This window comes from Dunckerocampus dactyliophorus, chromosome 7 (assembly GCF_027744805.1).
Source record: "Dunckerocampus dactyliophorus isolate RoL2022-P2 chromosome 7, RoL_Ddac_1.1, whole genome shotgun sequence".
Lineage (NCBI taxonomy): Eukaryota > Metazoa > Chordata > Actinopteri > Syngnathiformes > Syngnathidae > Dunckerocampus > Dunckerocampus dactyliophorus.
Window position 1 is genome coordinate 19352995 of NC_072825.1, and position 23980 is coordinate 19376974.

The window sequence follows — 23980 nt, forward strand, 5'->3', positions numbered from 1 at the left end:
GATTTTATTCACAATTGAGCCAATGCTACCTCTGTGTATTGACTGACTTACCAAAAGTATCAGCTGCAGAGCAGCAGGAAGAGAAGGATGTCATCAGAAATACATGAAGACAAGGAGAGAAGAAATGTGAACGAAAAAGATGCCACCACTAAACCCTGTCGTCATGAAGTGTCAGGGTAGTATTACGTCAGACTACATGAAATATCACATTTAACAAATCCGCTGTACGGGTTGTGGAATTCAAATAATGACTGAGGAAATGTTTTTTGAAACCTCAACGCAAACATCACAAAACACAGTGGAAGCAAATTTAGCCTGACTGTTTTTATGGCATGTTTTTTCTATGTAGGTGCATGTGTTTGGAGAACATGGGCCAAGAGAACTGAACCCCACTGCCCCATGCATGCTACCAAGTAAGGTAATGTTTAGCTGTGCCAGATCTGTACCAGAAGTCTTCATCAGTCAGAACAAAGCTCTCCTGCACAAATTACTGTGATCCTAATTTGTGAGGGATTTATTCCAAAACATTAGGCTTTAAAACTAAAATAAAGTGTCTTTTTACCTTTCTTTGCTTTCTTCTGAAGTTTCAGTGTGTCTGATGACTTTTTCTTGATCTCCTGTCGAGCTCTCTTATATTCTAGTTCAGACAAACACAACAAATAAACACTAAAGTCTGCATATTTTTGTACATTCACAGACATGGTAAGCAAAGCCATAGCAGATTACAATCTAATCCTGATCTTTTATTGCTTAAAAAATGCTGACATATACAGTAGCTGCTGTACCTTTGGCATGGTCCTTATCCAAGGTGTTGACACCTCTTTTCCACTCCTCCATTTGATCTTGTAGGGGGTTGATCAGAGCCTCCAGGCAGGTCCTGTTGAAACAAATAAAAAAAAATGAATTACAGTAATCCCTTGTTTACCACGACAAGTGAATTTCCACAAAATAGGATTACTTATTTATGAATTTATACTATTTAGAAATTTTCTTAGAGCATAGAAAACCTGTTCATGGCCTTATAAATATTTTTTCAACAGTATTAGAGCCCTCTAGACATGAAATAACACCCCTATAGTCACCTTTACACCCATATTACCCAATACAGTAGACATAATAACAATAACAAAAAATAAAACATATTCAAAATAAATAACTAGCGCTGTCAAATACTTAAATGTGATTAATCACATTTTGTCCATGGTAAACTTATATTCAATTGTAATTAATCACAGATTGAAAGTTGCAATGTAAATCTCTGTGGTAAACGATTCCATATGTATTTAGATACATGGGTTAAGATACGATTAAAAAACGATATATTTTAAAAGCACAAGGATTCGATACAGTGAACTAACGATACGATTCAATAGGATTAAACTTCAATTTGTTGATGGAGACATTAATCTTACATCAAAATAAAATGTAAAATAAAGAAGACAATTGTATAAAAGTGGCATTCTACCAGTATTTTCAAATGTGTACAAGAGCACCTCATATCCCCAAATATGCTGTAAGGCAGGGGTCCCCGACCACCGGGCAACGTTCAGGTGCAATGATTAAAAAAATTAAAAAAATAAAAAAAAACACTTAAAAAATAAAATAATTTGTAAATAACTACATCACATTTTATGTAAATGGATAGAAATTTTGGAAATATGGGCCATTATTTTATTCAAAAAATAATACACAGTTAGAAATCCCCCAATTTTTGCATGTTTAATGCGAGCGGCGACTTGTCCCATTTTGTTTGACGGCCCTTGCATGCACCATCTAACTTTCTCCCATGCTGCAGAGATAGACTACTGTACTGTATTTTTCCCTTTTTCTTTCACCTCATATTTGGTCCCAAACGCTGATACTATGTGGGAATGCATAAACGTAAAATTTTATGACCTTATTGAGTGCTAATGTGCATATTTGTGTGGTGCATCTCTAAAAAACAAATTCGTACTGATGGATGGTGGGTCTGTATTTAATTTCATTAACTAATTAATTTAGTGCTTTTAATTTGATCATTGTCATTGTTTTACACAATTCATAATAATTAAAGATAAATTAGATCGCTATAATGTACTTGTGTTTGGCTGATGCACTGGACATCTTTCTTGCTAGCACACTGCTAATGCTCGAGCTGCTAATAATATTTAGATCAATTCTTGCTGTCAGTCATGGTCACAATGACACAAGCCCCCAAATAGCAGTCCTCGGCTATGCCTGTCGGTAACTAGCAGCTCTTAACCCAAATTTTAGCTCGCAGTTCAAAGCAAAAATTCAGCATCATGTCAAGCAACATCTCTATCATGACAGCAAACAGAGCCACGATAGCGTCCCCACAGAGTCACACAGAGTCTGCCGCTTTATTCTTTATTCTGACCTAAACACATCAATAGCAGTGCAATTCCAACACCGTATATGTATCTCCAACTCACAAGCCAGCGAGGTGCATTCGCTGACACTCTAAAAATCACAACAATGTATTTGTTATGTGTGTATGTGTGGTCTAAATAAACAAAGACAAAGAAAAACAGTAAGTGCATATTCTTATCTCTCACTAATGGAAGTAAAATTTGCTGCAAGTATGCTTGGAAATCCCAGAAAATACATCTACACTCATAACATGTGAATTCAACTTGAACGCAACCCTTCATGGCTCATAATAATGGGGTTAGAGCGTGATTGAAATGCTGTGCTACTATTAAAGAAACTAGAGTTATGCAAATACATTTTCAAATATGTGTGCAATCTTTTAGCTTGATTTAAATTTCCAGTTCATTTGTAGCTGTTAATATATACAAATATATATAATTGTGTCCTGTCATTCATCTTTCTGTTCACCAAATACAAAAGTGGGCATATTTCACACATAGTGGCAAATGGTGATTAATCATGATTAATTAATTTGAAAATGTTTTAATCATTTTTACTGATAGGCCATATTCAACCACAAAACAGCAATCAATACCACTGCTGAGCGCAGCATAAAGCGCAAGCGCAGCGCGGAGGTTATGTTTTTGCCCGAGTTCATCTGTTTGTTTGTTTTTCTGTTTGTGTTCAAAATAACTACAAAAGTTCTCAATGGATTTGGATGAAATTTTCAGGAATTGTCAGAAATGGGATATGGAAGAACTGATAACATTTTGGGGTTGAGGATCACCGTCTGGATCCAGGAATTGTTTAACATTGTTTAACACATGGGGGGGGGGGGTGGAATACAGGACAAATTTCCAACAGGTTCTCCAAAATATCACAGGCCGATCCAAAAAGTGGATTATTATTTTGGTGTGAATCACAATATAGGGGGAATTATGGCACTTGGCGGATGTAAAAAAAAAAGAAGCAAAAAACAACGAAATAGAAGTGGCTTCTGATCTGAGGACATATTAATCAATTATGGGATAGTCTTCCAAAATGGGTTTTATTTAAGTGTGATCCTAATGGTCAACATAAAAGCTGAAGATTTCATATGTTGGACCTTTACTCTGCAGACTTTATAGAAGTATCACACAGGCAATTGGGCATTACAACCATTAGGTGTTTTGTCCTCCTGGCTATCTAGTGTCGTTTAGTCTGCCAATCATTAACAGACGGGAGGCTGGGGAACAGTGTTGTTTATATGTGACTGCGTCACAAGGGGATGTTAGGAGCTTGCGCAGTCCTATCTGTCAATCATTACCCAACTGTGCCAGTCCTGCGACGTGCATTTTGGAGTGTGATAAAGAAGCTGTGAGTGCTCAGCAGCTGCAGGCTTAGTGTATATAACTAAAATTAGACGCCACCTCTCTCTTGCAGACATTTCTCTGTCAGTGGGTGGGTGGTGCCCCCACCCTCGTACAGGCCCTGCTACAGAGATCCAAGAGGAATCTGCTGAAATGCCATCCGAAATTAGAGCCCCTTGTCTGGGTAATGTGTGTGTGTGAAAGGGAAACAGCTATGCAGTGTATGTGTGAGGGACTATGCTGAAACATTATAGATGCCTATTGCCAGACCAATTGTCTCTTTCCCAGTAAAGAACTACAGGGGGCATTCTCACAGACAAGTACCACATGACATCAACACTTGGCGGCTATAACTGCATCACATGTGCAATCTCTTTTATTGGATGGCACTGCGAGCGTCGAAGAACACCAAATGTGTTGAGCTACTACAGACTCCATGATGGGAGGCTTGATCGTACTGTACATAGCTACCTCGACCCTCTTACATACCAACCAAGCACAGACCAAAACAGCTTTTGGCATGTAAATAAATGTCAGTAGTGTGGTACTTGAGCAGAAAGAAAGAATGGGAGCAAGGTGCCACAGACAAAAGTCAGTTCCTTACATGGAGAACTGTTTGAATTTAGCTTCGATGCTGCGATGTCTCATGCACATCCTGGTCAAAGCTGATCCAATGTCTCTCGTTCCTCCTGAAAGACAAAATAATACAAACAACATAATCAAAACAGGGCTGCATATGCTTAACAGGATTACTGAGCAATGTCTGACAAATCCATTGTTTAGTTCAAAGGAGTTCAAGTGCAGAGACTGTTCAGACACTAAATGAGCTTTTTATTTTTAATACAGTATGGAGTCAAATGCAAGGCAATGGGTGTCAGCATCACGAGATAGAATTGCCTCTTTGAAGCTTTTGATTGTGTGCTTCTCATCATTTTAAGAACCACATAGCATATCTGTAGTCAATCCGTATTTCTGATCATATTCCAGAAACACACAATTCTCTGACCATTAGGACGCCACACAAATGCTATTCTATGTGCATTTTCTGTGCAAATACATTGTTCATTTAAAATATCCTTTATTATATAGTTCTTTCACATGTGGGTTTTAAAGTGACATAACCACTGAAGCCAAAAAACATGATGAGAATTGGAGTTGGACTTGTATGTAAGACCAGTGTCATTTTCCGTCCTGAAGACCCAGTGGCTGTCCTTTGGAAGACCTCGGGCTGGGCTTCCATGCAGAGACTTTATGGTGATTGACAGAACTTTTGTGTGGCTGCTCAGTATGCAAGTTTCTTGGTGGGACTGTGTCTGCATATCTTTATGTCTGTGTGACTTTGTGTCTGCATGAGGGAGAAAGCAGGGAGGGGCAACAGGCTCTGGGAATAACTTGTGTGTTCTGTGCATACACGTGAAGTGTGAATCCCTCCAGCAGAGAAAGTCATTCTGTTGTCAGCATTGTTAATGCCACATGCCAAAATACACTCAAGATTATCACATTACACAATCGTTGAAAAGAACAACAATAAAAGCTACTTATGAGGCTTGCCTGAACTGAAAAACCATTAATGTCGGTCCAATTCAGAATATGACCACAGTAATTCAAAACAAAATCCACAGATAGTTTTTTTTATTGCGTGAGAACCAAAGGGTGTGGCTAATGACTGATACTACAAACTACAGTACAATAAAGACTTTAAGGCTCCCGGTTTCACTTGTTTCGTCATCAACCCTTCCCTCTCTCCCTCCCTTTCTCAATCCGTCCCTTCCTTACCAACCTGTCTTCGATTCAATTACTCTCCCAGTCTTTCGAGCCATGGCTCCATTCTATCATACATATATCCATCACAAAACGGCATATTATTCTTGAGGGTGGGGCTGACAGATGTTAGAGTACCACAGGGAGGCCTCAAGTGCCTCAAAAAGTGTTAGTACTGGCAAAAGCTATTCATTGCACAGTAATTGAGCAGCTCAAGTCTGCAGTGTCTGGGGAAGAGTTACGTTTCAGTTGATAATTTATTTTTTACTACCACACCCGTACATCTGGAGTTGATATGTTGCATATGAAAGGACCACAGTCGGCTTGCTGCCACGTGCCATATACCTAGCATGACTGCCTCTGTCCAGGCTTAGCAAATTGATTTATATATGTGCAATCAAGTCTTATCTGAATAGTTAGTTTTACAGAGGTCATATTTGAAAATTACTCACGCTAACAAGTTAGAAGCATTTCCACAATAGTGTCTGCTGAAATCAACTCAAGTAACACAAACAGCATTTGATCTGTAATCTAACATTTGGTGATCAAGTAGTGGAAGTCCAGCTGGTCCTCGGGTTATATCGTTCTGTGGTCACGTACATGCGGCCATAAGTTAACGAGTTACCTGATTTTGGTCCGTAAACACTGGACTTGCCCGAGAACTACTTTCAGCACGCGCAACGGATCAATAAGCGCTGCACACTCCAAGGATTAAGTGCGTACTTGTCTCACGCACCACTGATGAATACAGTGTGTGCCTCATTCAAAGCTACATGGAGTGAATATCATCGCTTATTAATTAACTTTCAGCACTTCATTATGGCTCCCAAGCGTAAAGCAGGCTCTTCTGGTGGAAATACATCACGGAAAAGAAAAGCCATCACCATGGAAGTGAAAATGAACATCACAGCTCAGAGGAGAAACACTGGCAGCACTTTTGGTATTAAATGTTGACCATCATTACGGGTAAAGATCATATCCTTCAGCATGTTGTATGGACGTATGATGTATCTGCTCCTATGAAAACAACAGTAATAACTCAGTGCAGTGTTTTTTTTTGTTTTATTTGTTCTCATGCCTCTTCTACTTCCGCCTCCCAATAAGCCACAGAGTAAATGTGAGTTGTTCTCCTTTTTTTTAAAATTAATGTTTCCATTTTTTTACTGTTATTTATATGTCCGTCATGTGTCCTGTGTACAGTGTGAGTGACTTAAGCATGAACTTACTGTACAAATAACAAAAAAAAAAATCAACTTAAATAACATTGTAGGAATGGAACTCATACTTAACCCGAGGAATGCCTTTATGATACATCCATCCATTTTCTCTACCACTTCTCCTCATTCATGTTACAGGTGAGATGGAGCCTATCCCAGCTGACACTGGGCAAGAGGGTACACCGGGGTACACCCTAGACTGGTCACCGGGGAAATATTTTTATTTTCACTTTAATCCACAGTATGTGCAGTGTAAAAGACATCAATAGCACACTGGTGGCTGAAAGTGGATGTTACAATGCTGTTTGTGAAAATTGTGGTGGCCCTTTCAGAATAAAGAGGCTGTAAACACAACACATCATCTACTCTGTCTAACACCAAGTGACCTCTGATAGAAATAGCTCCAGCTCCAGTTGTCTGACACACACATCAACACAAACATACAAAAACGCACTCGCACCAGACAAGACCAGCCCGCTGCTATATGTGTGTATGTGCAGTAGAGTACGTAGTTGGCAGTCAGTAGAAATAGCTGCAATGAGACATGCTATTTTGCAGGCTTGTAATTATACCTGCACCACCAACAGTTAACCAGTTGGAAAAAACGCACACACTCAGAAGCACGATAAGCCTCATTCTTGCGTGCAAGTGTGCAATAGTGGTAAACTTACACTTAAAAAAATACTTAAGTAGGCTGCAATGGCAAATGGTAAAAATAAAAGGAAACAAAGATCAAACTCGGCCACAGAACGGTTTGCGTAATTTGGCTCATGTTCTGAAAGACTCAGACAGTCCACTGCCAGCATGATCTTGTGTGGCCTTTAAGAATGAGTTACCAAGTACTGTAGTGTATGTCCATGCCTTCAACAACCTTCTGTATTGTTCTGAGGAATGTTATACAGTGCTTTCAAGTATAACATGTTTGTATTTGTGATTGTGTACTTTATATTGAAAACCTTTCTAAAACAACATGTTAATTACACAATATAAAAGGAAAAATGTTTAACATGGGACGGTGTTACAGATTGAATGACAATGTACAAAACTTATTAAAGTCTTTGTGTTCACAGCAGAACGTGACAAAAAATAAAGAATCAATACAATAGGAAGCCAATGTGACAACACAAATAAATTGCTGTATAATCATTCTTTTCCATGAGCGTGGGATTTAAATTTCAATACATTTTTTCCCCACTACATCATAGCATGAGCTAGACCTTGTCAGAATGATGCATGCGGGACTAAGACTCATGCAAAAACATTTGATTTGACCTGCTTACAGAACACGGGGGTTGGCTTAATCCCAGCATCGTGTATAGCAGCAGATGTTTGCTGTTAACTGCGGGCTAGTGGTTACACTGATAAGAGACTGGAGACCATACAGCTAGATTTAAACACACGCACACCCAGCTGGACTGAGGTACAGTGATGTGTTCACTAACAAATTAGAGAGCCGGGGGGGTCACCAAGGATGCACTAACCTAAGATGGTTTCACAATAAATAGGGTCTCTTTATGTTGGCCTTCAAAGCTAGCAGTAGCCGTTCTAATGCCATTACTGTAGTTCTTATGCAAAAAATGTTTTTGTAATATAAATAAAACTGAGGTCGACCCAGCCCAAAACGGATTGTAAATGACTTATGTCTGTGAACAATAGTAGCAGGAATGTAAAAAAAAAACAAAACAAAAAAAACATTTTTGCTTACTGCAAATAAAGTATCTGTCGGAGTGAAAACAATAACACATTTTTGTGGTGACCTGTCTCTACACATTCTGTGCATTCCAGTGTTGCATCTGAAAACATCTCTGTTTGTCTATGACACAATACTGTACACAGTCATTTTGGAGCAGTTTGTATGTCCAGATGGAGCCACACACACATGACAGTTTAAGTCTTGCTGACTCTTGTGTCAGTGTGATAGAAAATGATATCGCTCAAAAGAAAGTGTGGGTGTTTCTATGGCTCAAATGATAATTAACAGGCCAATGTTAACACGGGTGTATGATGGCATATAAATGAGGACAAGTCCTTTGGGAATAATAACCTGTTCTATATGTTGTCCTGAATGCTGGTGGACTGATGTGTTGCTCTCTTAATACATCTGATGACAAGACAGACAGCTTCCTTAGCGGTTTTACTGCGGCATCCCACTCACTCGACAGTCTGAACGTCTAGTCTCAGTGGGAACCGACACACACACGGCTGTGGGCAAGGGAACACACACACGCACCTGCTGCATGGCAGCGGGTGCTGACATGCAAAAAAAAAACTGCCTGAACACATCTCTCAACAGCTGTTGTTAAAAGACAGGAGAGGCGGACAAGGGGGGAGGGAAATATGAGGAGGTTAGCAGAGGAGTTGAAAGAAAAGTAGTTTTGTTGACAATTAAATGTCAGGGTATCCACTGCAGCTCATAAATCTGAAATCATTTGGAAATAGCCATATTTTTGAAAAGCCCAGTTTTATTTAATTTACTCATATTCAGTCTGAACATTATTATTAAATGTGGTTTCAGCAGGCAACAGTATAGACGCACCATTATGATGTTGGGCAAAGTAGCAAAGAACAAACCACATCTGAGGCAATGTCTAATGTCAGTGTTCCATATTAGTCGCTTTGATTGGCGTTCTCACTGGGCCTTAAAGAAGATTATGTACAATTGACTTGTCTCTTTTGAGACATTTGAAACATTTGAAATAAAAACTGATCCAAGCAGTGTTGTTTAAATGACAATGGCATTATAGTTAGGGATGTCCCAATCCAATATTGATATCGGGCTGATATCAGCAAAGAAAAAGCGTATCGGATTTAAAAAGTGATTCAACTCCCACAAGAAGCCATTAGCAATAACAGAAAAGATGACCGGCCCCTGTCGGTGGTGAGTAAAGTCGGGTTTTTAAACGCTTGATTAAGCACCTCGAACCTCACTATATTATGCCTAGCTGCCACGACACTGAGGGTAAAACGATACCTCAGATACTTAAAGAAGTAAACGGGTTCCTTTTTCTCATACCTACTGTTGCTGATTATTATTCACTTAATATCACTTGATCGACACTTGATTTTCTCACATTCCACGCTACAAAAAAAGTTATAAAAGTATGTATGATTCATGCTGACAAAGCTCCCGGGGATGGACAATTTTTGCCCCTAGTTCCTCAAGGCTCTGGATGTTGAGGGACTGTCTTGGCTTACATGTCTCTTCAACATTGCTTGGAAGTCGAGAATAGTACGTCTGGATTGGCAAACCGGGGTGGTGGTCCCCCTTTTCAAGAAAGGTGACCGGAGGGTGTGTTCCAACAAGGAAAGTCTATTCCACGGTGCTGAAGAGAAGGGTACGACAGTTAGTCAAGCCTCAGCTACAGGAGGTGCAATGTGGTTTTCATCCCAGCCGCGGAACACTGGACCAGCTCTACACCCTTGCAAGGATTGGCACGCTACTATGTGCCATTAGGTCCTTGTACATCCGGAACAGGAGCCTGGTTTGCATTGCCAGTCAAGTCTGTTTACGGTGAACATTGGCCTCCGCCAAGGCTGCCCTATGTCACCCATTCTGTTCATAATTTTCATGGACAGAATTTCTAGGGGCAATCAAGGCGCCAAGGGATCTTGCCTCTGCTTTTCACAGACAATGTGGTCCTGTTGGCCTCATTGGGCTGTGACCTTCAGAGTTTACTGGGGCGGTTCGCAGCTGAGTGTGAAGCTTCTGGGATTGAGACTCAGCACCTCCAAATCCGAGGCTATGGTTCTCAGTCGTAAAAGGGAGGAGTGCACCCTCTGGGTTGGAAGTGAGGTTTTATCCCTGGTGGAGGAGTTCAAGTATCTCGGGGTCTTGTTCACGAGTGAGGGAAAGTTGGAGCGTGAGATTGACAGGCGGATCAGCGCAGCGTCTCTAGTAATGCGGGCGCTGTACTGGTACCACAAGGCAAAGGTCTTAATTTACCAGTCGATCTATGTTCCCACCCTCATTTATGGTCATGAGCTTTGGGTCGTGACTGAAAGAACGAGATTGCGGATACAAGCGGCTGAAATGATTGAGATGATGCTCCATCACTTCGAGAGGAGCCGGTTGAGGTGGCTAGGGCATCTAGTCCCGATGCCTCCCAGATGCCTCACTGGTGAAGTGTTGCGTGCATGCCCAGCCGGGAGAAGGCCCCCGGGGTAGACCAAGGACACGCTGGAGAAATTATATCTCACAGCTGGCCTGGGAAAGCCTTGGTGTCCTCCCGGTGGAAATGGAAGAGGTGGCCGGAGACCAGTAAGTCTGGACTTCCCTACTAAGACAGCTGCCACCGTGACCTGTACCTAGATAAGCGGAAGAAAAGGGAATGGAATGATCCATCGGCCGATATGGATAGCAATCCAATATCGGCCGAGATTCAAGGCTGCGATATCAATATCGGATCAGAAGTGAAAAAGTTGTATCGGGACACCACTAATTACATTAATGAATTCATGAATGGCGGAACACATTGATTTTTGTTACATGTTTAAAGAGCTACATAATGCCTCTCCAGCAAGTTGAATTATTTATTGTGACTAGCGTATACAAATTACTCTGATAAACTTAATCTGTCAACCCAGTATCTTAGACTGCAAATGCAGTTATTCAGACAGGATATTATTTTTTACTTCTAATCATGCACAGATATTTCTGTCTGTAGTTTTACTGAAAAATTATACAGCAGCTATTGTTGGTTATTTACATTCTTGCCTCATCCAGTATTAGCCACGAATCGTCCACTAAAAGCAAGGAGTCCAAAAACAGTCAAAGTTTTATTTATTTATTTTTTTTTTTAATCAACTGCTGTTTTGATCTGTGGGTAATACATGTGCAAACTAATATGTCAGTGCACTGATGCAAAGCTGCATACTAATGACCACTGTGCATATTTATGACAAAATGTTTAGAATGGTAAAAGAAAGGAGGGCAACAGAGAAAGAAGAATTTATAAATCAAATCAAGGTCATCTGCAATAATGTTTATGTGGAGCATGGATGAGACAACAGGAAAATACACCTACACTGAGTTTAAGATGTTAAGTGCTGGAATGTGAAGAATTGAGGGGTAAAGATGAGCGTAAAAATGACAGGGAAGAGTAATTTCAGTCTTGCACCTCTGTGTGGTTTTACAGCATGAATGCTAACAAGGTCTCAAGACTACAGCTAAACAAGAAGAGATGGCTGACAAATGGGCTCCATTGCACCGTGGCATGTTTTCCCATTCATTTCTGTGCAGCTCAGTCCTTCTAGTCTTCCCTTCAATAAATGTTTCTGTCTCACAGAACTCCATCTATCCATTACCAGTGGATGGAATAGATGGGAACCAATTAAGATAAGAGTGCATTCTTCAAACTGCAACCATGTAAATACCAACCTTATAAATACACAGAAATGTTCGGTCGTACTGTAGAAGGAGAATAATGAAATAAATTATTATTATTATAAATTATTTTCACTTGTAAGAAATGCAAATGTTGGAGTTATACATTAATGCAAATTTAGGTTATGAATTCCCAATTGTAGCTACATTGTTGTCCATAATACTGTGTACTTCTGTAACTCAAGCCCAATAATGCATGTTCAGTTGAGGGCTCCATCTGTCCTATTTTCTATCCTGGCTTAGTCCTCCACTCCCACCAAATGCTTCTGCTGCCTCTCGGAATGTTGTGCTATGATGCTAACATAGTGCCTGACTTTATCCAGTCAGTAAGCAATTGGCTGAGTTCAATGAGCGGCCAAAGTCAGGACAAAAATAAATGTTCAAAGTTAAGTATTGAATGTTGCATGGGAAAGTACCCGGTGGAAAAACAGCTTTTTGGTGAACTCATGTAAACGTCATTACCATGGACTTAAAAAGAGGCTATTTTACTGTGCTGTCCCAAGGGAACCACCTCCCCACAAAAAAAAGAACTGGAACTGATTTACTTCAGCCATGGACAGAATGCCGATTACATTCCTGCTGCATAAACAAATGGCGACATTAGGCGTGACACGAATAATCAACCTCTAATAGTCCACAGCATTCACATTGGTATTGGATATGTGGTGCTAGTCTGATCAAAGTCAGCAAATTCACTTAAAAGTACATCTTAAAAGTAACATCAAATATAAGTCTGATGGCGAAAATTACACAAAAAACCTAGTTTCATTGGCTCATGAATGGCACAGAGAGAAAGGCAATGAGTTCTAGAGGGGATAGATCACCCTACAGACTCCCTCGTGTGCTTTTTCAGGCTGCGGTGTCCTACTTTTGTGATCTTCCTATCTGGTCTGACACACATTCGACAGACAAAGGATTAACTAGACATACTATCATTGAAATCAATTGACTAACATCTGTTCTTCTGCAGGAAAGTGAATTTAAAGTGATGCATAAAGTAGATCACACTGTTGCACACACTAAAGAGAAACCTCCTGCTTGTACTACTTGGTTGTCCAATGATTCTTTCCTTCCTAAGCCTTCTAAAACAAAGAGTGCGAGTTCTCCAGTCTGGCATACACTGGTGATAATTAAAACCAGATAAACAGAAGAGAGTAAGAAGTTTGTCTGTACAACACTACACTGGCTTGTTTGTAATAATGACCACCAGATTACACCCACCACTTGTGTGCCTGAGCCTTTGCTTGCTGACGTGTGTGTGTGTGTGTGTTTGCGTGCCCATCAATGTGTGAAAGCCCACTGATATTGTCAAAGAGCAAGTGAGGGGACATCCAACCCAGCGTCGCTCCATATCCATCCGCTCGCCCACGTACACAGACAAGAAATGCTTCACACAAGCACATCATTCATTCAGAGAGCTTCATAAAGTATCAAGGGCACAACTAAGAACAATAGGCACGCTGAAAGCTAAGTGAACTTGCTAACTGAGCTGATATATACCAGCTATATCTGATGAAGTATTTCACACATTAAATTATGTCGCCATTCAATTAATTGAGATAATGGTTCTGCGCCATTTATAAAGCTACTTGCAGCCATGCAAGGCAACAAATGCATCACTCTGACAAGCTACTGTACCTATGAAAAAGCACATTTGGAAGGATTTAGCCAGACTAGGCATTAATCAGAAATGATACTGCCTACTTCTCTGCATAGACGCTACCCGAGCTAATGACATGTTGCCTCCCCAATACACATGCAGCAAGTAAACAGAGAAGAGCCAAATAATACCAAGACACTTCTTTATTAGTTCATTTACATTCTTAAGTATACACCACCTTTCAGAAGCAGCTGTTGTTGCTCTCTACAACATATGGTCCTTCTGTTACACAGTAACAGTTTGATGGCATCCCGCTAATTTTCCCAGTAAATGTTTTTAACAAGTGTCAATCCTAGGACAATGTCAAGTGTTCCAAGAAGGTCACAAAAACCTGCAATTAAACCTTTAACTTCTGTTTCAACCTTGTACCTCTTCTGCTGTACCATTCCGTTCCTTGTGATTAACCAAATAATGACCCGGTCTCAGCTGATACACACCTGGCTTGGCAAGCCTGAAAGTAGACAGATCTGGGTGCCAATACAAAGAGAAGAGTGAACACTGGAGAAGGCAAGAAAATAAAGAATGTGGTTGATGACTTAAGAAAAGAGCTACAAGGAAAATAGGAAAAAGTCTTTCACTGTAGTCTGTATGGAAAGCCAAAGTTACTGTCAAAGTCACGTTCACCACGGCCAGATTAATACTCCTCTGTTTTATTTGGGCTCCAATCAAGGTCTTGTAAGGTAGCACCATATCTGTGCAACCTAGTGTGAGTCTGTAAGAGTCTATGTGTTCATACAGAACAGACGCTGGATTGTTGGTTGGCGGGCTGAGGTCGAAGGGGAATGTGGTCGTCAGTTCAAATGCTCAGTGTTACTTATTAAAGAGAGGAAAACCTAAATTTAGATAGCATGGACGCTTGTAAGCGCGTTTCTGTCACGGCTCACTGGTCTGACCAGGTTCATGTTTAAACAAAAACAGTGCAAACAGAGACAACACCCACAAACACTGACAGAAATTTTAGCACTTGATTATTTAGCCTACTCACCTATTGTCTTTGTCTTGAAAACAAAACTTCTTATTATTTTGTCCTTGATGCTGATAATACAGATGACATTAGTGTCCCTAAACTCCATGACATTGACATCTTGGCGCCCATCTGTGAATTAATTATATCGTAGTGTAGCTGTTCTGTAAGAAATAGAAGGCTGCAGAATCATTCCAAGACAGTATTGTTATATACCATATGTTTTGGTGCTGCCCTGCAAGAAAATAGCTTGTTTCCTGATGTCAACAATGTCAATTATCAGAAAGCCATTTATTAAGTGGGACAAAAAGAGCTAAATTGATCTATTTTTGTTAAATGCAGCTTGCACATGCACACAAGGCTGTGCAAGCTTGTGTTTGTCAAAGACATCGTAAATCTATGTGCGAGTCAGTGTTTTTTGACCCATTAAGTGATTTAATTGCTGGTTTCAGAGATTTGTAAGATTCTCAGGATGGGGTCAGGTCAGACAGAGGAGAACAGAGACTTCATTCAGAGCCACGGAACTCGTACGGAGAACGAGATTCTGGAAGGGATAGTGGACAGAAAATGTACACAGAAGAAAAAAAAAAAGAAGTACAGAGCCATTTCAAAGGGGGCATTGAGGCAGTGGACGACTTCAGCATCTGAGGCTGGTCTGTAATAAGAGGCCAAGCCATGAACTGAGCAAGGCACGAAGGAAACACCCATACATTTTTTCATAGAGCTGTATGGAAGTCAATCACAGAGAGCGCTGAAATAACTTCAAGTAATTCCACTGATGGGGCTTAATACGCATATTCAAGAGTTAAGAAGTTAAGTTTCTGGCCATTTTAAAAAGAAACTTGCTTAAGGAAATCAGGCGGATTTATAGTTGACAGTGATGAGTGCATCTGTGCCACAGAATGACACAAATGCAATGACAGGTGGCAGATGGCTGATTGATATCAGTGATAATCATTGATCAAAAATGGCACATAAAACTTATACACATACACACACTACAATTGACACACTTGATCTTTTTCACTCGCACTGATATGAACACGTGGACTATGGTTCAGTGCGCATGTAAGCACTGATTAGTGTGCAGTATTTTGGATGGATCGAATGGAGCTCATGCGGGCACACACTCATTACAAAGCTCATATAGCCCTTCTAGAGTTTGGGACCCTGCTGTTTCACGTTCCCATTTAATGAACTTTGAGCTATTAGTGTACATTAACTCAACTTTCCCACGTCTGCCTTGCAAGAACTTTTGCCGAATGTGGTCCCTCATTAAGCACAACAAAGAATTAACCTGAAAGGTCTCATGTGGATAGTAAAATTGTACATTGGGTCCCTCCGCTAAAACCTGATTTTCCTCTGAACCACATACTTTTAAAACCACAACATGCATTTATTCTATCTACTTTACTGTACTACAAGCTTTCCTGTGCTAATTATGTTTGCATGATATAAAACACCAATAGTTGCAATTAGCATGGACCAAGTATATTTTATACATACAGTACATCAGTGACCCTGTACGGTCAGCCCCCCCCCCCCCCCCCCCCCCCCCCATAGACATGAAATAACACCCCTCCAGTCACCTTTACACTCTTATTATTCTTTGTTTACATCCCATTGCTAATCTGGAGGCTACGAGATCACTGCTGGGACACAAGAGACGGCCATGGCTGCATAGCCTGCTAGCGAGCTAACTAGTTAGCCTCTAATTTATTTATTCTAAACGTAAAGGATTTCAAACAGAGTGGGGAAGAATGACAAAATTAGAAGCCAAACACTTACCACTTCCACATAGAATAAGAGGAGAACTTATTGTCACTCTTACGTCACACATGCCATGGCTGACTACATGCAGTGTGATGGTAATGTAATGTAATGTCATGTCTCATCAATGTTTTGTGTCATTACTGACGCCTAATGGCCAGAATACTAATATAACCTGTATTTCAATATTTTTGACTAATAAAATGGGCCATAGTCAACCACAAAACAGCAATAATTTATTACATTTTTGACAAACCATGATAAGAGCCAGGGAACAATATTCAACTCTGATGTAGCAAAGGACGACTGTATTTAAAAGTCACACGTCTTGGACTATTGGCCTGTCAAGAGTGTAACACACATAAAACACATGTTTCCAGAAGACAAACATGTACACATTTTGACTAGAACTTATTTCAGCTGAGTAACTGAATTCTTCCATAAGGAGGGCTAATGCTAACCAATGAAAAATGGTTGGAAGAAAGAATTAAAAGAAAATGTATACATTCGTCCCTCTCTACATCGCACATCACTCCCTTGCTCTATCGCGGCCTTTTAAGGATTAATTAATTAAAAAATGATTGCTGTTTCGTGGTTGACTATGGCCTATCATTAGTCAAAAAATACAATTTGAAAGACAAGTTAAACAGCCATGGAAAAAAATATTAGACCACCCTTGTTTTTTCGGTTTCTTGTTCATTTTAATGCCTGATACAACTAAAGATATCTTTGTTTGGACAAATATAACAATGACAACAAAAATAGCTCATAAGACTTACATATCTTGGCATGCTATAGAGCTATTCATGTAAGAACTTAAGTGATTTTGGTTATTATCAAGAAACCATGGAAGTTGCCAGATATCACCTCTTAAATTGAACTCTTATTAGCTATATTTGTCATCACCATTATATTTGTCCAAACAAATGTACCTTTAGTTGTACCAGGCATTAAAATGGATCAATAAACTGAAGAAACAAGGGTGGTCTAAAAAATGTTTCCATGACTGTATGTGTAGTATTCTGGTCATTGCGCGTCATTAATGTTACATTGATGAGACCTAGATTACATTACACTGCATGTAGTCAGCCATGGCATGCCTAGCAGGATAGAGTGAAAAGTTCTCCTCCCATTCCGTGTGAAGTTTTTGGCTTCATACTTTGTCCTTCTTCCCCAATATGAAACACTTTCTTAAGTTTAGAATAAGTAAACTGGAGAGGCTATCTAGTTAGCTCGGTAGTTTGCTATGCGAGCGGCGGCCGTCTCTTATGTCCCTACAGGGATCCTGTAGCCTGCGCAATGTGGTGTAAGCAAAGAATAAAAGGAGTGTAAAGGTGATTATAGGGGTGTTACTTCATGTCTCCAGGGCTCTTATTATGCCGTATTTAGAAAGTCATAAACAGGTTTTCTATGCTGTAACTACAAAAATATTCTGTTTATTAATATTGAATACTACTTCGCGAGAATTCCCTTATCGTGGTCGGGTCTGGAACCAATTGACCAGGATAAACAAGGGACAGCTGTACAATGAATTGTAAGGGCAGATTTGATATCTGTAGAGCCATATTAGATTGAAAAACAATTGGATCAGGTTCCTACATGCCCACCTTAGCCAGGAGTCTTTATCATCCACAAAGAATCAGACTTGTCAAAACAAACCCTGAAGTACAGCCTCTGACAGGGCAATGGGATTAGTAGATGCATAAGCATTTGCACGCGTACACATATATGTGTATGCACGCACACACACACACACACACACACAAACCCCCCCCCCCCCACACACACACACACTGCGTACATGCAAACTGTCTGTTCTAACATGCCACACAGAAGCAATACATCTGCTTATTGAGAAAATTAAGAGTATTATGAGAAACTAAATGTGTTTTCGCTACAAATCTACAAAACGACCAGTGATGTTGCTAGGTATGCGTCCTGCGTCCCTGACGCATTAAAATCTTCAGTAAACTCACTATCCATGCATCGCGGGAACACACCTCATTTTCCCCATGAAAAACAATACACTGTGAACAACTCGTGTTTAAAATCAAAGTAACTCGCAAAGGAAACCTTGTCAGCAAACTAGTCAAGCGCTGTTTCTACATTAAAAACCTAACATCACTCAGTGACCAAACCATCTTCGGTACTACAAAGACGGAAAATGCATTTTACTGATGCTTAAATTGCAGTATGATCTAGAAAATTACGTTGGTTTTGATGTTAGTGATAATTTTAATTTGAGCTCTGCACGCTTAACCTTCAGCATAATATGACTTGATCTGCGCGTGCAGTCAAGTCAGCTGGTGAAAACAAGAGAGTGCATGTAAGAGAGCAAGAGAGAGAGGGACGGAGGTGGTATTTTTCTCTGTCAACCTTGCACACAGTAGGCCTACTCGAATGGGATACAGCAGAGGGATAGCAGTGGTTTATATGCGACACACACACACACACACACACACACACACACACAGGTATGTGCACACACAAAGCACATGAGGTTAATTTTCATATTCTTTGCTAATCAAATAAAAGCAAACCATCTGCTCATTTTGGTTCTTTAGATTACCCAGTATTAACTTAGTTTCATCTGGTTAATTCCTACAATGTACAGTCAGTGTAAGCTCCACATCATCAGGTCATTGGATACAATTTAAATACATTTCTGCTTTACAAGATGTTTGTCTAACCTTCTAGAAACATGCAAAAAATATGGAATCATGCTGGAGGGAGGAGAAAAGCTGCTAAAGTGGTGCTATATTTCATGAAGTAATATATCAACAATGAAAGTTTTAGCTTAAAGAAACTTTCGTTTCTGGTGAGGATGTACACATCAGTAATGTGCTGAAACATTTTTCACGCCAGATGGAATTCCAGGAATGTCATGGATTTCACTTTCCTCACGAGAGCCACTGCTTTCCAAGCAAGTAGAGCATCAGCTCCAAGGCTCGATAGCCTATATTATAACAACATGAATGACATGCAGGCACAAGTTTTTCTTTGACACAGTAAATCTTCAGAAATTAAAAATTCATTAATTGCCCTCACTTTCCCTACAGAGGAAATTTATCTGGTTTGTGAGCAGAACAAATGCTGGAGTGCTAAATGAAACTCTAGAAATACATTTCCCGTCCCAAGAACTACCAAAATGCGGCTACTACAAAAATCCATACAACTGAACACAAAGGGGCTGTCATTACAATATGTCAGTACAATGAATTTTAGAAACTGTAATAACCACCTAAATTATGCTTGCATAATTTATCCGCTGTGGGACACATGCGTAAATAAGATGAATGCGACGCTCGTGGCGGATGCATCGTCATCACATACACAACGATGGACAGCTGATGGTGCGCGTTAATACGACGTCAGAGAAAGTAAAGCCGAGCAATTTGTGAGGTCTAATTTTTTCGAGGGGGCATATTTGTCATGCAAATGTATTACTCTTTTGAACATATATTGTTTTGAGAGGCCAAGCTCTTTACTTAACCCTTTTAGGTGCTTGTAGCTTGAAAATGTTTAGAGATAAAGGCATACCGTCAATGAGAAAAACCATCAGTTTGACCCAAAGTTTGTGATGGGAGTAAATTCACTCATCTAATTTGCATATTATGCGATCACCAGGCTCAGAATTTGTCAGATCCCTGCCTCCACAATACCGGTTCATCAAAATGTTTGATCCACTTGTGATACTCTCCCTCATCTCTCAAGCAAACCCAGCCATTATCATTTACAGCGGAATCTTGAACACCACTGCTGCCTCCACCACTATTATTATATAGATAGATATAAAGTATCTATCCATCTATCTAGCTAGCTATCTTGCCTGTGAATATTCTCATTCATCCAAGTCATTGTATTCTTAGGTCATATCTATCTATTAGTAGTGCATTTTCTGCCGAGGAGTCTCCCGCGGATAGTACGTCTGCCACTATTTCCGCGTTTTTTTTTTTACATTCCCGCTTACACCCCTCGCCATTAGCAGTGTTTAGACAACCCACCACGTCCCCTCCTGCCTCCCAAAACACGGTGAAGCAAAGCATCGGTTCAAGTATGCTGTGTGTGGACTGTCCTGGCAAGTGGACTCGCTGCCACACGTACACGGCTGTTCATAGTCTATAAACTTCCAAACTTTGCATAGAAACTCACCCACAAATGTTGCTCAGATTGAAGCTACAGATGTCTGCCATCTCCTGGTGTAAAGTATTAACTGTATAAGGCACCATATTTGCAGAAATGGCTAGTTAAATTCGGCAATGTTGCTTGTCGCAATTTTGCGACTTTGGGACTTAAAGGGTTCACACCACAGAAGCTGTTGAACTCCAATGAAAAACAATGAGTGACGCTGACAACACAGAGTGCTGGTTGGATTGCAAGGTTTATAGTCTGCGCAAATCACTTAATGTGTGGTTCCAATCCTACCTCGCGCACTGTCACTTCCATGTTAAATGTATTATCATTCACAGTAGCCATGCCATAGCTCACAGTTTGATAGGCTTCTGGCTGCTTGTGCCAGTGAGACAGATTTTCTCTGAAACGAGAAATATTGTCACATTTTAATCTCGCAAGACTCGTGACCCTCCTAGTATTTACTCTTGCATTTTAATCTAATTTGTTCTCTTAACCAACTATTTCTGTAGAACACAGCAACATCATGCTCAACAGTGAACTTTTCTTATGTTAGACACGGTCACGTTATACTTTTTTCCATTCTGGCATCAATTCCAAGCAAACATATGTGCCAAATATGAAAGTTAAATTGTGAACAGGACCCCTGCAGTCATAAAACATTATAAAAAAAGAGAAATGGTTTTGAGTTTTCTGACTTTGCTGCTTGGTACTATAGAGAATGGTGCCAGAGTTCTTCTCTTTACAACAGTAAACTATAAAAACAATGGCTGTCCCATATCAAACTCCGCAGAGTCTATAGATCAACTAGCCAATCGTTTTAACATTAGGAGTCACACCGTCAGTTAAAAAGGCGGCAGGCAGGCTGTGATCAAATCATGATATATGTGTCTTTGGCACAGGATTTTATTAGCCCCACTGCCTCACAGCTACAAGCCCCCCCCAATTCATTCCAGCATGGATCTGACTTTGGGGCCTTGCCGTGTGGAGTTTCCATGTTTTTTCCATGTCTACATAGGTTTTCTGCATAGGTCCACTTTCCTCCACCACTAAAATCATCTACACTTAATTTACAGTCAGCTTCATTGACAAAGGTGCTGACAAGATCTGGAATTCAGTCCCCAGGTGCTACATTGTTGCCACCCATTGCTTACTGTACGTTGTACATGTGACCAATGAAGTACCTAAACTTTTACAATTCTTCTTTAGCTTGTCTCAGTAAGATACAGTTTGGAACAGTAAGCCCTGTTTTATCTGTCGCCCGCTTGGTGCTTCAATGGCCAGGTGCAAAAAGTCAGGATCAGTTGCTTTAGAACCCTTTAGTACCTTATTTTGTCTAAAAACTAAGTCAAACTGCACTGCTTGGTGCAACTGGCGTGTTTGTGAAATAGCCTTTTCTACTAGATGCAGGTAAAGTCATCATCCATCTACTATGTGACCTCAGCAGCCTCTAGCTGATGAAGATATAAAATCCAAACAGGTGCTCATCAATATCAAAGCTAACTACATCACATATAAAATATACTCAAATGCTGAACAATGCATGAATAGGACAGAAAGTTGATATCTTCACTGAGTATAATGGCTGTTCCCTACAGCACCCCAAGAGGTCCATTAAATGCACAACACACACTGTAAATTCTAACACAGCAGTGTGCTTTGGTGACAAGTTAGTATGCATTAAGTCATACTACAGAAGATTTCAATCCCCAAAAGATTCTTAAATAACTGTAGTTACAAACATGTTGTGGCCCTGTTAAAATGTTGTGTCTACTGTTTTATGAGTATCGGGTTTTAAAAAATAGCAGCGGGAAAGTGGCTCCTCACATTATTACATCTTTTTAAATGTTTAAGGTATTTTTGTGTTTATAAAAAGTGGCTTTGGGGTCGCAATGGTGTAAAAATGCGGCGTTTTTATTGTCTGCTTCAAACCTCTTTTTTATTTACGACCATCTTAGAAACATTACTCATCCTACTCAATGAAGACACAATACGTAGTGACAAATGATCCAATAAATGGTGACACAAAACACTGACAGAATGGAATTTAAACATCACTGCTGTGCATTTTACAAGGGACCATGAAAGAAAACCCAAGCTCTTCCTCCAGTTACTCCCCACCACTATCACACTCTCTCCCTTGCACACTTCAGCAGGTAGAGTGATGAATGTATGTGTCTGTGTCAGCTCCTATTAATAGGGAGAGCAAGGCTCAAGTCAATGCACAGGAGGGAGGAGGTCTCTCACTCTCAAACTCACATACTTGAAGGATTTGTTTGAGAGTCCAGATGTGGAAGAAGTAAAGGTGGGGGTGGTGCACAGAGAACCCAAAAGTGGAACTACAAACAGTATACTGATAAATTTACTGGCCATATGGTAAAGAAAACAACCAGTAAGAAAGTTCTCAGCACAGCGGGGTGACTACTCTGGACTGGGTTTCATGTGAAAAAACTCTTGAAGCAACTTTATTTCTGTCCTCTGATAAACCAATACTGCTCAATTTAAATTTGCCTTTGCTTGTAAATGTGAGGCACAGGTGATTCACCACTGCTGACATTTCACATTGCTTGGGCAAAAGCACTAAGCAAATGACGCAGATTCTTACCTCTTGAATTGGTAGCCAGGTCAGCCACTTTCTGAAATGCATCCAAGAAGGCAGCCAAGGCAACCACTGTGGCCCTAAAAAGAGATAAACAACTTTAGTTACAGAAACACTTTACCGATATAAACACATGGCAGCAGAGGCAGTGCTTCCAACCCGTCTTTTAGGTTGGATAGGATATACTGTGGGACGAATGAACTCCATGAACATAAACAGCAAACGACTGTTCTATAACCAGGTGCCAAAGTCAAAGCCTGAATGTATCCTGCTGTGTTGAGAATATTAACGTGATGGCTGGGTTGTTCATCTCAAGAAAGGTGTTTAAGCAAAGTTGACCAGTCTAACAGATAAACAATTATTCCATACCTAAAGAGAAAAGAGGCCTGTGGGCAGGCTAAAACACATAGACAGCCACTCTTTGTTCTCCTGTTAAGTATATACAGTACAAACAGCCTGAGGTGAAACAACACAGCAGACCTAAGGGCTTCCATCCATTCATTCATTCATTGAGAACAGGATTTACAAAAAATTACATTTAGCTTTACTCATGTCAGACAACAATTGCAGGCTGCCGGATAGACTAGTCCTTTGGTGGCTGACAACATGCTGTCTCAGTGTCGGGTCTGCTGACTGGTTAACCAGCATACATTGACAACATCAGACACAACACACCTCTCATAATTGAGATCACAGGTTTGGGGATGAAAGCCTCTTTTGTTGGTGCCCGTGTGTGCGTGCGCATTTTAACAGATATCTGATCTCAAAAGACAAGA

At 40.2% G+C, this 23980-nt stretch overlaps 1 protein-coding gene across 8 annotated transcripts in view; it reads right to left on the reverse strand.

Moving 5' to 3' along the window:
* Window positions 1-23980, reverse strand: part of LOC129185062 (protein MTSS 1-like) — a 50125-nt gene that overhangs the window by 13186 nt on the left and 12959 nt on the right. For 5 of the 8 annotated variants that reach the window (XM_054781735.1, XM_054781731.1, XM_054781734.1 and 2 more), the window contains exons 3-7: window positions 23211-23284; window positions 4324-4408; window positions 786-877; window positions 563-637; window positions 52-63 (exon numbers count right to left, since the gene is read on the reverse strand). In XM_054781735.1, coding sequence (XP_054637710.1) covers window positions 52-63; window positions 563-637; window positions 786-877; window positions 4324-4408; window positions 23211-23284 — 338 coding nt within the window. The remainder of the gene's footprint in view (window positions 1-51; window positions 64-562; window positions 638-785; window positions 878-4323; window positions 4409-23210; window positions 23285-23980) is intronic. The other 3 variants (XM_054781736.1, XM_054781733.1, XM_054781732.1) reach the window with 1 other exon arrangement.